This window comes from Passer domesticus, chromosome 21 (assembly GCF_036417665.1).
Source record: "Passer domesticus isolate bPasDom1 chromosome 21, bPasDom1.hap1, whole genome shotgun sequence".
Lineage (NCBI taxonomy): Eukaryota > Metazoa > Chordata > Aves > Passeriformes > Passeridae > Passer > Passer domesticus.
The window spans coordinates 3,856,887-3,869,136 of record NC_087494.1 but is presented as its reverse complement, the minus strand read 5'-3'; the positions used below and the strand labels follow the sequence as shown (position 1 = coordinate 3,869,136).

The window sequence follows — 12,250 nt, the reverse complement described above, 5'->3', positions numbered from 1 at the left end:
GTCCGCCTCATGTCCGGCCTCCCCGCCGGGGCCCGCGCCGGAGGAAGTGACGACAGCCCGAGCCCACAGAGCCCGGTGATCCCACAGCACAGCCCTCCTCTTCCTCCCTGAGCCCACAGAGCCCGGTGATCCCACAGCACAGCCCTCCTCTTCCTCCCTGAGCCCACAGAGCCCGGTGATCCCACAGCACAGCCCTCCTCTTCCTCCCTGAGCCCACAGAGCCCGGTGATCCCACAGCACAGCCCTCCTCTTCCTCCCTGAGCCCACAGAGCCCGGTGATCCCACAGAGCCCGGCTGATCCCACAGCACAGCCCTCCTCTTCCTCCCTGAGCCCACAGAGCCTGGTGATCCCACAGCACAGCCCTCCTCTTCCTCCCTGAACCCACAGAGCCCGGTGATCCCACAGAGCCCGAGTGATCCCACAGCACAGCCCTCCTCTTCCTCCCTGAGCCCACAGAGCCCAGGTGATCCCACAGCACAGCCCTCCTCTTCCTCCCCCATTCCACAGAGCCCAGCTGATCCTACAGAGCCCAGCCCTCCTCTTCCTCCCTGATCCCACAGAATCCAGTCTGATCGAACAGCACAGCCCTCCTCTTCCTCCCTCCCTCCCTCCAAGCCCCCACTGGAGCTGCTCCCCTGTCACACAGACCTTCCTCCCCACCTCAGATTTGGGGTCCAGCGCTGTCCAGGGGACCCTGTGTCCTCCGGGGAGGGATTAACAGAGGGCAGAACCCCACTGGGGTGGGAAGTTCCCCATGGAATTGCAAACTCCTCACAGCCCCACGCTGGAAATTGTGGGTCCCCCCCTTCCCCCATTTTGGGGTTTTTCAGCCCTTGCAGTCCTCGGGGTGATTTTCCTGTAAATCACAGCTTTTTAGGAGTCCTTGCACTGCAGAGTGCAAGAGGGAGGTATCTGGTTTTATTTTAATAAAAAATAGTGGCTTTGGGAACTCTGAGGATGTGGGAAACTCCTTCCTGCCCCTTCCAGCCCTTCCTGGGGGCTGGGGAATGGGGGAAGTGGGTGCTGTCAGGGGGATGTCCCTGCCCAGCCCTGCAGGGAGGTGGGAGCAGGGCCAGCCCAGGCAGCTCTGGGTGCTCCAGAGAGCTCCAGGGGCTCCCGGGGGTTTGGGGGTCTCTCAGGGGCTTCTGTTGCTGCGAGGATTCTGGAGGGTCCTGGGCTGCTCCTCGGGCACACATGAGCTGGAGGGGTGCTCCCAAAAATCCGGGGTGCTCCCAAAAATCCGGGGTGTTCCCAGGAGTTTGGGGTGTTCCCAGGAGCTCAGGGTGCTCCCAAATATCTGGAGTGCTCCCAGGAGTCTGGTGTGCCCCCAAAAATGTGGATTGTTCCCAAAAATCTGGGGTGTTCCCAGGAGCTTGGGGAGCTCCCAAAAATCTGGGATGATCCCAGGAGCCCGGGGTGTTCCCAGGAGCTCCGGATGCTCCCAAAAATCCGGGGTGCTCCCAGGAGTCCAGGGTGCCCCCAAAAATCTGGGATGATCCCAGGAGCTCAGGGTGCTTCCAGGAGCCCGGAGTGCTCCCAAATATCCGGGGTGCTACCAAAATGCAGGGTGCTCCCAGGAGTCTGGGGTGCTCGCAAAAATCTGGAGTGTTCCCAGGAGCTTGGGATGCTCCCAGAAGCTTGGGATGTTCCCAGTAGTCTGGGGTGCTTCCAGGAGCTCAGGGTGGCCCCAGGAGTCCAGGGTGCTCCCAAAAATCCGGGGTGTTCCCAGGAGTCTGGGCTGCTCCCAAGAGTCCAGGGTGTTCCCAGGAGCTTGGGGTATTCTCAGGAGCTTGGGGTGCTCCCAAAAATCTGGGATGATCCCAGAAGCTCGGGGTGCTCCCAGGAGTCCAAGGTGCTCCCAAAAATCCGGGGTGCCCCCAGGAGCCCAGGGTGCTCCAAGGGCTCCAGCACTTCCCACCAGGCTCAGGGTCTGAGCACCCCAGGATGCTCCGGAGCCTCCCGGACACTGCAAAGCCCCAGGAGGCTCTGAGGAGTCCGAGATGCTCCAAAGCTCCGAAAGCCTCAGGATGCTCCATGAGCCCTGGAATGCTCCAAAGCCCCTGGGGCACTCGGCAGACTCCCCGGATGCTCCAAAGTCCCGGGATGTTCCAAAAGCCCTGGGATGCTCCAAGGCCTTCAGGAGGCTCCAAGGGCCCTGGGATGCTCCAAAGGCTTCAGGAAGTGCTGCTGCCTTTCCCTCTCCGGGATGTTTGAAGACCCCTGGGATGCTCCAAAACCCTTGGAATGCTCCAAAATCCCGGGATGCTCCAAAACCCCTGGAATGCTCCAAAAACCCAGGATGACCCAAAACCCAGGGATCCTCAAAGAAAACCTCCAGGATGCTCCAAAATCCCGGGATACTCCAAAATCCCAGGATACTCCAAAACCTCTGGGATGCCCCAAAACCCTGGGATCTTCAAAAAAACCCCAGCATGCTCCAAAACCCTGGGATCTTCAAAAAACCCCCAGGATGCTCCAAAACTCCGGGATGCTCCAAAAACCCTGGAATGCTCCGAAATCCCAGGATGCCCCAAAACCCCAGGATCCTCAAAGAAAACCTCCAGGATGCTCCAAAATCCCGGGATGCTCCAAAACCCCCGGTATGCTTCAAAACCCCCTGGATCCTCCAAAATCTCCTGGATCCTCCAAAACCCCAGGACTCTCCAAAACCCCCCGGACCCTCCAAAACCCCGGGAGCCTCCAAAACTCCGGGATGCTCCAAAACCCCGGGATCCTCCAAAAACCCCCAGGATGCTCCAAAATCCCGGAATGTTCCAAAACCCTCAGGACGCTCCAAAATCCCCGGGATGCTCCACAACCCCCGGGATGCTCCACAACCCCCGGGATGCTCGAGCTGCCCGCAGACGCTGGGATGCGGAGAATCTCCCGGGAGAAGCCGCTGGGGAAGGGGGGGAACGGGGCGGGGCGCGGCCGGGTCCCCCCCCGAGGCCCCCGCCCGCCCTTCCGCACGCTCCTTCCTCCCCCCCGTCATCCTCCTCCTCCTCCCCCCGCTCTCGCGACAGCTCCGCACAGAAAATGGCCCCGCGGCCGCCCCGCCGCTGATGCGCGACCCGGGCGGCGCCGGCCCCGCCGCAGCCCCGGTACGGCCGGGAGGGACCGGGGGAGGACCGGGATCGGGAACGGGCCGGCACCCGGGATGGACCGGCACAGGGGGTGCGGGGACAGCGGGAGCTTTGCCGGCACCGGCGGGGGTGTACCGGCACCGGGACCGTATCGGCACCGGGGATGTGCGGGCACCGGGACCGTACCGGTATCGGGGGGTGCCCCGGCACCGGCGGGGTGCTGGCACCGGGAAGGGAGCACTGGCACCGGGGGATGTAGCGGGCCGGGGGTGTGCTGACACCGGGGCTGGATCGGTACCGGGGATGAACCAGCACCGGGGCTGGAGCGGTACCGGGGCTGTAGTGGTACCAGATGATGGATCGGTACCGGGGCTGGAGCTGCACCGGGGACAGCAGCGGTACCGGATTGGGGCCCGGGGTACCGGGGCTCTGCAGGGAGCCGGGACCTGCACCAGCCCCGGAGCTGCTGCCCGCGGGGGCTCCGGGTTACGGGGGGGTGGCCGTGGTGTCATTGTAGCCATGGGTGTATGGCCCCAGCCCCAGAAACCGGCGGCCATGGGGGCTGCCCTGGGGTTACCGCTCGTGGGGCTGACAGGGAGCCACGGGAGCCACTAGCCCTGGGTCCTGACAGGTGTGTGGCCTGGGGGAGCAGCAGGACCCCCTCACATCCCGGGATGCACCTGCCGGGATCTGCCCGTGCTCCCTCCATCCTCCCTCACCTCTGGGAGCTGCTCTGTGGCTGTCAGAGCCCGGCCCAGCACCAGGCCGAGCTTGCCTGGTGCTGGGCTCAGCTTTGTCCAGGCAGGCTCAGGGAGGGAGCTCCAACATCCCCAGGTGGCTCCTTAGGGCAAAGTGGGGCTTTTCCCATGGGCCATCCACGGGCAGGCAGGTAAAGGTGGGCACCGGGGTGGTGTGGGAGTGTGGGGCGATGGCAGCAGGGCTTGGAGCGATCTGGGGGACAGGGGGACCCTCCCCTCGGAGGGAAGAGGGCCCTGGGCTGAGCTGGATGTGACACCCAGGCCAGCACAGGGCTCAGCACTCGCCCCTCTGATGCCCATCCTGGCTTTGGGGTGGGTTCCTCAGGCTCTCCAGGCAGATTCTGAGTTGGAGAGCAGGGAACCCCCCCAGGGAGGGTGGCACCCCGGCAGCAGCTTTGCCTGGATTGGGGCACCCACCTTGCCTTGGACGCCTGGAGCATCCCCCCATCACCCCCCAGCCCTGTGCGGGCTCCCCGCGGTATCCGAAGGCTCCAGGAGAGCCCTCGGGGTGTGTTTGAGCTGGGGCTGGTGGCACGGGCAGGAGCGGAGCCGCTGGCACCGCCGGCCCTTCCTCCCCCGGCGCTCGCCGGCTGCGCGATCACATGAGCCCCTTGTTCCCAGCCTTTGTCTCCTCTCCTGCGCCCAGGAGCCGCCTTTGGGGGCAGCCTCCTCATCCTCGGGCCTCAGAGATGCTCCAATCCGATTATTTGTCCCCTGTATCCTCGCGGGGTGGGTTGAGCAAAGTCTCGGGGTATGGATAAAGCCCCCGGATGGTTTGAGGGGGATGAGCTGTGTTAATTATTCACTGAATCAGCAGCACAGCCTGCTCGGGGTGATGGGCAGCTGCAAACATCCTGCCCACCCTCATGGCTGGCAGCCCCTGGAAGGGGTTTTGGGGTCCCTGTTCACCCCACAGGGGTTGGGATGAGAGAGTTTTGTGCCAGAAGCTTTTTGGGGTGGCAGGAAATAATAATAATAATGGGGATAGTGACAGTGACAGTGGTGGCTCCAGGATTGGGGCTCCAGGGCACTGGTGGTCACATCTTGGGAGAGCCATATTTCTGGGGGGGTTCTGTCTCTGGGGGAATTGTGTCACCAGGGGGGTGATATCTGTGGGGCATTCACATCTCCGGGGCAGTCACATCCATGGGTCAGTCACATCCCTGGGGCAATCACATCCCTGGGGCAGTCACATCCCTGGGCCAGTCACATCCCTGGGGCAATCACATCCCTGGGGCAGTCACAGTCCTGGTGACCACAGGAGGTCACTGGGGATGGGGACAGAGGCAGCTCAGCAGCACCTGGGCCATGGTGTCACACTCAGGGCTGCAGAACAGACAGTCCTGGAGGAGGGGGAGTGTTGGCCAGCATCCCATGGGAGGTGACAAATGACAGCAAGATGATGCAGGTGCCACCTGCTCTCCAAAAACCTGGGCTGGGCACAGGGTGATGCCGCAGTGCTGCCACCATGTCCTCTGCCATGTCACCTGTGGGGAACACTGGGGCCACAGGCCAAGTGTCCATCCTGCCTGCCCTCACAGGCTCTGCTCAAGAGGTTTCCCAGCTTTTCCAGAGAAAAAAAATCAGCTTACAAGGCATCACTGGAATGCTGTAACAGGGAATGCCACACACCATGTGGCATCTGTGATCCCAGAAGGACAGGACAGAGATTCCAGCACCTCAAGGCACTGCTGGCTTTGACCCTGGGGCTCCAGGAGCTCCTGTCCCTGCTGCAGTGTTGGTGGGGAAGAATGTCCTGATTTCCTGGGGAAACTTCCCTGTGCTGCCCCTGAGCTCCCAGTGCCATGGCCCTGCTCCCTTTGGGCTCATCTGGAGCCTGTTGGTCCCAGAGCTCTGCCAGGGGTGCTGAGCCCAGGCTGGGCCCCCAGCTTTGATCTAGAGGGGCATTTCCAGCAGGAATTTTGCTTCACTGAACTCTTCAGCACCAGTGGTTCCATCTCTGACACTTCAGGGTTGGGCACCAAAATGTGGCAGTGCCACAGGGACATTGCCCAGGGACTGGGCAGGCAGGCACAGCCCTGTCTTGACTTTTTCAGCATTTTCTCCCCCAAAAAGAAGATTCCCAAGACCCATTTTTCTCACCAAACCTCTCATTTCCACCTGATAAACAAAGCTCCATCAAAGCTGCCAGGAAATTTCCATGCTTTCCCCATGTCCTGCAGGGATGGAGGATGGAGATGGAGCATCCCCTCCACGCAGGGCTGAATTTCCCCTCCTGGGCCATAAGCAGCCCCAGCTCTGCCCCAGATTCCTTTTCCATGGCCAACCCCCCTCCATGGCTGGCTGATTCCATCCCGAGGCTGCTGAGCTGAGAAAACAACAACAAAAAAAAGGCCCCACAACCCCCAGACAAAGCCAGGAGCCCGGGTGCAGCCACAGGAATAATCCCACATGGATTTTTCCCCCCTCCCTGGTTTATTTCCCACTGGGCTGTGCTGGGTGCTGCAGAAACAGCTGCTGAGCCCAGCTTGGCCAGGCTGAGCCCCTCTGGGCCAGACCCCCCAGAGCCAAAAGCTGGGGAAATGCCTCTGGAGCAGATGTTATGGGAAGGATGGGGTGCCCCAGCCAGCAGAGCTGATCTCCAGGGAGATCTCCCAAGGAGTTATTGAGTTCCTGGGGAAGCATCTGCCTGTGCTCACTTCACAGCCCCAGCACTGATATTACTGTTGTTGTTATTGTCATTATTATCAATGTCATCATTATCAGCATTATTATAAATATTTTTACCCTTTAATCCTTTTTATTTGATCCTTTTGTCCTTATTTTCATCATTGCTTATTATTTATGAGCATTATTATTGCCATTATTAGCACCATTTTGTCTCTCACTCCAACATTAAGACACTACAGAGAAATCTCCCAGACTGAGGGGGTTTTCCAGATGATTTCCACTGGGAATTCAAGTTTGGCTTATCCATGTGGGAACCTCGTGCCAAGCCAATGTAATTTTGGCCAAGAACCATCCCCACATGCCCATCATTATCTCCCAGGCACTGAGTGGGAGCTGCTGCTCCTCCTGGCTGCAAAACCCTTTGGGATTTTGAGGGGAGCAGCCAGTGAGCCCCCAGCCCTGGGAGCAGGAGCAGCTCCAGCAATCCCTGGTCTGGCTGTGCCTTGGAGGGGATCCCCTTGGAGGATCCTTGGAGGAATTCCCCCAGTCTGGGGGAAATTGTGGCTGCAGTTGGCTGTCCAGTGGGCTGGACACGAGCAGGATCCTGGTGATGCCTGGGTGGAATGTTTGGGGGCTTTGGGGACCACCCTGGGACGGAGAGGCAGGAAGGGACAATGGCAGCTCTGGGATCAGCCCCGGGTGGGAGGGTCGGCCCCACGACCACAGGGCAACGAGGAGGAGGAGGAAAGAGAAGAAGAGCAGGAGGAGGAGGAGGAGGAGGGAGTCACTGGCTGCGGGCTGGGCTCTGACCTCCCTCCCCTCCTGCTCCCGATGCAGCACTGCCGGGAGGAGCCGCCCTGTCCCTGTCCCTGTCCCTGTGCCCAGCTCCGGCCAGGCCATGAAGACGGAGAAGGACGAGGCTGTGGCCACCTTCTCCCTGCGGGGGAAATTCGGCACGGAGGGGGCAGGTGAGTGCCCTGGGGGGACAGGAACAGGGGAAACCTTTGGTCCTGTGGCTGTGAGATCCCTTTGGCCAAACCCCCCATGGGGATGTGCCCAGGTGTGCCAGGGCGTGCCTGGGTGTGCGGGTGGCATCACCCAGCATGTTCAGCCACCATCAGCCTTCCCTAGAGCACAGCCCCTCACACCCTGGGGGCTCCAGCCCTCCGGCCACATTTCCCTGTCCTGAAGGGATGGGGAGGGCAGGGGGCTGGTTTGGCAGGGCCGAGGGATGGGGATGGATTTGGCAGGGCCGAGGGATGGGGATGGATTTGGCAGGGCTAAGGGATGGGGATGGATTTGGCAGGGCCGAGCCTCAGCACCTCTCCCCGCAGGCTGCAGTGACCCAGCCCTGCCCGGTGCCCCGATGCCGGTGGCGGGGAGCGGAGGGACCCCGGCCCCGGAGCTGCGGCCGCTGAAGCGCAGACCTGTCCCAGGTGAGGCCAGCCCCGCCCCGGGGAGGGGACAGCGACAGCCGGGGCAGGGACGATCCCGACGGATCTGTGTCCTTGCAGGGAAACACTACCAGTGCTCGAGCTACGGCTGCAAACTGGCCTTCCCCAGCATGCAGGAACTGATGGACCACCTGAAGGTCCACTACAGACCCACGCAGTCCCTCGAGGGTAAGGCCAGGACACGCCACGTGCTCTTTTTTTGGCTGGAAGGGGCAGAGCAGGGCTCAGGGCGGAGGCAGAGCTGGTGGTGGGAGATGAGATGGGAGTGGGGCAGCCGGGAGGTGCTGCAGCCCCAGCAGCGGGGCTGGTGCTGAATCTCTCTCTGAATTCCTCTGCCCAGGCAAAACCTTCCACTGCCCCACCCTGGGCTGCAGCGAGACCTTCCCCAGCATGCAGGACCTCATGGCCCACATGAAGGTGCACTACAAACCCAACCGCTACTTCAAGTGAGTCCCTCTGCTCCCTGTGCCCCTCCCGTCCCCTCTGGGGGCACCTGGCCAGCAGAGCTGATCTCCAGGAGATCTCCCAAGTTATTGAGCTCTTGGGGATGCATCTGCCAATGCTCACTTCACAGCCCCAGCACTGATATTATTGCTGTTATCATTGTCATTATTATCAATATCATCATTATCAGCATTATTGTAAATATTTTTACCCTTTTATCCTTTTTATTTGATCCTTTTGTCCTTATTTTCATCATTGCTTATTATTTATGAGCATTATTATTGCCATTATTAGCACCATTTTGTTTCTCACTCCAACATTAAGACACTACAGAGAAATCTCCCAGACTGAGGGGGTTTTCCAGATGATTTTCACTGGGAATTCAAGTTTGGCTTATCCATGTGGGAGCCTCATGCCAAGCCAATGTAATTTTGGCCAAGAACCATCCCCACGTGCCCATCATCATCTCCCAGGCACTGAGTGGGAGCTGCTGCTCCTCCTGGCTGGAAAACCCTTTGGGATTTTGAGGGCACCAGCCAGTGAGCCCCCAGCCCTGGGAGCAGGAGCAGCTCCAGTAATCCCTGGTCTGGCTGTGCCTTGGAGGGGATCCCCTTGGAGGATCCTTGGAGGAATTCCTCCACTTTGGGGGAAATTGTGGCTACGGTTGCTGTGGGCTGGATGCGAGCAGGATCCTGGTGATGCCTGGGGGGATATTTGGGGGCTTTGGGGACCACAAAGAGGCAGGAAGGAACAATGACAGCTCTGGGATCATCCATGCAGGAGCCTCGTGCCCAGCCAATGTAATTTTGGCCATGAACCATCCCCGTGTGCCCATTGTTCACTCACAGACTCTGTCACGGCTCTCTCCCGGCCCAGGTGTGAGAACTGCCTGCTGCGCTTCCGCACGCACCGCTCGCTCTTCAAGCACCTGCACGTCTGCTCCGACAGCGCCAGCGGCCCCGCGCCCCCAGCCAGGCCCGACCGGCCCTCGCTGCCTCCCGCTGCCCCAGAGCAGGAGCCCCCCAAGCCCCCCGAGGCGCTGCCCAAGCCGCCCCTGCAGAAGGAATCGCCGGACTCTGCCCCGGCGGCGCTGCCCGGCCCGCTGGAGCCGCTGGTGTCGGGGGCCCCGCACCCCTTCCCGCTGCTGGAGCCCGGCCTGTTCGGGCCCTCGTCCTTGACTCGCTTCCCGGGGCCGGCCCCGTCCTCGGTGCCGGGGCCTTTCCTGCCCTACGTGCCCCCCTCGCCCTACGGGCTGGCGCAGCCCCCGGCTCAGCACCGCCTGCGGCCCTTCCTGCCGGGCCACGGCCCCCCCAGCGTCGCCAACGCCGTCTGGAAGAAAAGCCAAGGTGAGAGCGCCGAGCCGTGCGGGACAAACCTTCTTCTGCTCCCGCCTTGACCAGCAGCAGCTCCCGAGGAGGACCCACCACCGCCCAGCCGAGGATCCGGCCCCCTCCTCCCATCCCCGTCCCCAAAAAAAAAAGCCCCGTGCCACCCCCAGTGTGGTGTTCCATTGGGAAAAAGCACCGGCGAGCGCCAAAAAACCGCCTCCAAATTCTCCCGGGCCTGCTGCTCCCCGGCGTGCTGGGGGTGCGAGGCGGGGGGGCCGGGCCAGGCCTGCCCCCCACGAGTCCCCCCCAGGGAGGGGAAGACCTAATGCTTGTCTCGGCCCTCGATTCCCTCCGCAGGTGTGAGTGTCAGCCCACTCCTCCCATGCTTTGGCTCAGGAGTGACTCCAGGTTAGTTTGGCACCTGCTGGGTGGGGGCTGCTTTCTGTCACTGGGGGGTTTGGGGGGCGGCGGGGGGGGGGCCACAGGGGATGGGAGATGCCCCAGGGGCACTGCGGTGCTCGCCGGAGGGCAGAGGGGGAGGGTGGGCTCCCTCCTTTTTTGGGAGCCATGAGGAGAGGGGATGTGGCCCCGGTGGGCTCCGAGGCAGGGGGGGTTACCGGCTGCACCCCCCCAAAACCCCCCAGCCTGGCCCCGAGGGCAGAAGCAGCAGGAGGAGGAGCAGCAGCAGCAGCTGCCCGGGCTCCAGTGCCCCCAGTGCCCCCAGTCCGAGCCCAGAACCCGCCCTGCCCTTCGCTGCCTGGCCCCCTGCTCCCACACTCGGGGTTCTTCCCTCGGGAAGGGCCCCCCTGAGCGAGTGGGGCTCAGAGCGGGGGGCTCCAGCCCCCATCTCGCCTCTGCACCCCCGGCTCCGGGCGATCCCTGTGCTTCCCTGCCCGCCCGTCCTTGCAGGGCACTCCTCCAACAGCCGCATCGTCTGGGAGCACACGCGGGGCCGCTACAGCTGCACGCAGTGCCCCTTCTCCGCCGCCTCCCGCGAGGAGATGACCCTGCACATCGAGGACCACCGCAAGAACCCCCCGCCCGGGCGCCTGGAGGCCGAGATGGGTACGGGAGGGAGAGACCCCCCCGGGGAGGGACCCCCCGGCTGCCGGGATGCTCCCGGGGCTGGCAGGGATCCGCAGGGATAAGGCACATCCTGCTCCCTCTGGCCTGGCACTGCCTGGCCGGGTTCCAGTCCCTGCCTCTCCAGCCTGCAGCAGTGCCCTGGAGGGGTCTGTGTGCCCCCTCTGTGCCCCCAGATGCTCAATGCCCTTGGGGTTTGTGTGCCCCCAGTGCCCCCCAACCCCTGCAATGCCCCAGGGGTGTCTGTGTGCCCCTCTGTGCCCCCAGCCCCTGCAATTGCAATGGTCTGGGGGTGTCTGTGTGCCTTTCCAGTGCCCCCAGATCCTCAATGCCCTTGGGGACTCTGTGCCCTCCCTGTGCCCTTTCCATGCCTCCCCAATCCCTGCTGTGCCCTGGAGGGATCCATGTGCTTGCCCTCTCTGTACCCCCAACCCCTGCAGTGTCTTGGGGGTGTCTTTGTGCCCTCCCTGTGCCCTCCCTGTTCTCTCCAACCCTTCTGATGCCCCTGGGGGTGTCCTTGTGCCCCCATCACGAGTTGCTGACAGCTCTCTTCCCTCTCCCTCCAGATTTCGGGGTGGGCCTGGCCCCGTTCCACGCCAAGCTGCCGCCGGAGATGGAGAACTCCCTGTACTCCCAGCTTTGATGCCCTCGGCTCCCAAGGGACTCTCCTGCACCTCCCTGAGCCGGGCAGGGGGCACAGCACAGCCCTGCCACTGTGCTGGGACAGGCAGCCCTCCCTGGGGACAGGAGCAGCAGAGGGGCCGATGTTTCCCCTGGGATTTCTCCCTTTTTATTTTCGGGACTCTGCCGCCGCCGGAACCGCTGAATGTCCCTCCCGAAAGGTTTTGTTGCTTCAGCCCCGGGGGCTCTGCGGGGAGCCCGGTAGGTTCTCAGGAGTTAGTGGACTTCTCTGGAATGAGATCTCGGAAAAATAAATGGGAATTGTACAGGAGCGGCAGCCGGGAGAGGCTCTGTCAGTCCCCGTGGGGAGGGGGCAGCGGGGCTGGCTCTGAGCAGCCCCCAAAACCAAAGGAGGGGGACGTGGGGACACAGGGGGTGTGACCCTGTGCTCCAGGGCTGGCCCTGCCAGGGGCTGGCTTGGGGAAGGAGAAAGGGAAGAGTTTGGGGAAGGGAAAGGGGAGAGTTTGGGAAAGGGGAAAGGGAAGAGTTTGGGAAAGAGGAGTTTGGGAAAGGGGAAGGGAAGAGTTTGGGAAAGAGGAGTTTGGGAAAGGGGAAGGTCTGAGGAAGGGGAAGGGACGCCCCGTGCTGCCCCTGCCCCCTGCCAGCACATCCCAGAGCACGCAGGGCTGGAGCCGCTGCCAGCTGCACCCCAGCAGCCAGAGCAGAGGGGGACCCCGAGCCCCGGGCAGCCTCCGTGCCTGTCCCAGCCCTGCCGCAGACAGAGGGCATGGAATGGCCCAGAAGAGCCACCGGGAGGGGCAAGGGCCCAGGTGCCCAGCCTGGGGGG

The 12,250-nt window shown here is 62.5% G+C and overlaps 1 protein-coding gene across 2 annotated transcripts; it reads left to right on the top strand.

Moving 5' to 3' along the window:
* The first annotated feature begins 2,962 nt into the window (after positions 1 to 2,962).
* ZNF414 (zinc finger protein 414) lies at positions 2,963 to 11,734 on the top strand. Of its 2 annotated transcripts, XM_064396335.1 has the most exons (9): positions 2,963 to 3,102; positions 7,311 to 7,441; positions 7,808 to 7,909; positions 7,988 to 8,095; positions 8,268 to 8,373; positions 9,248 to 9,717; positions 10,057 to 10,107; positions 10,609 to 10,764; positions 11,349 to 11,734. In XM_064396335.1, exons 2-9 carry the CDS (start codon positions 7,372 to 7,374, stop codon positions 11,423 to 11,425), a joined length of 1,140 nt encoding a protein of 379 aa, XP_064252405.1. In that variant the 5' UTR covers positions 2,963 to 3,102; positions 7,311 to 7,371; the 3' UTR covers positions 11,426 to 11,734. The 2 variants fall into 2 exon arrangements, with proteins under 2 accessions (XP_064252405.1, XP_064252406.1); XM_064396336.1 differs by lacking the exon at positions 10,057 to 10,107.
* The last annotated feature ends 516 nt before the right edge of the window (positions 11,735 to 12,250 follow it).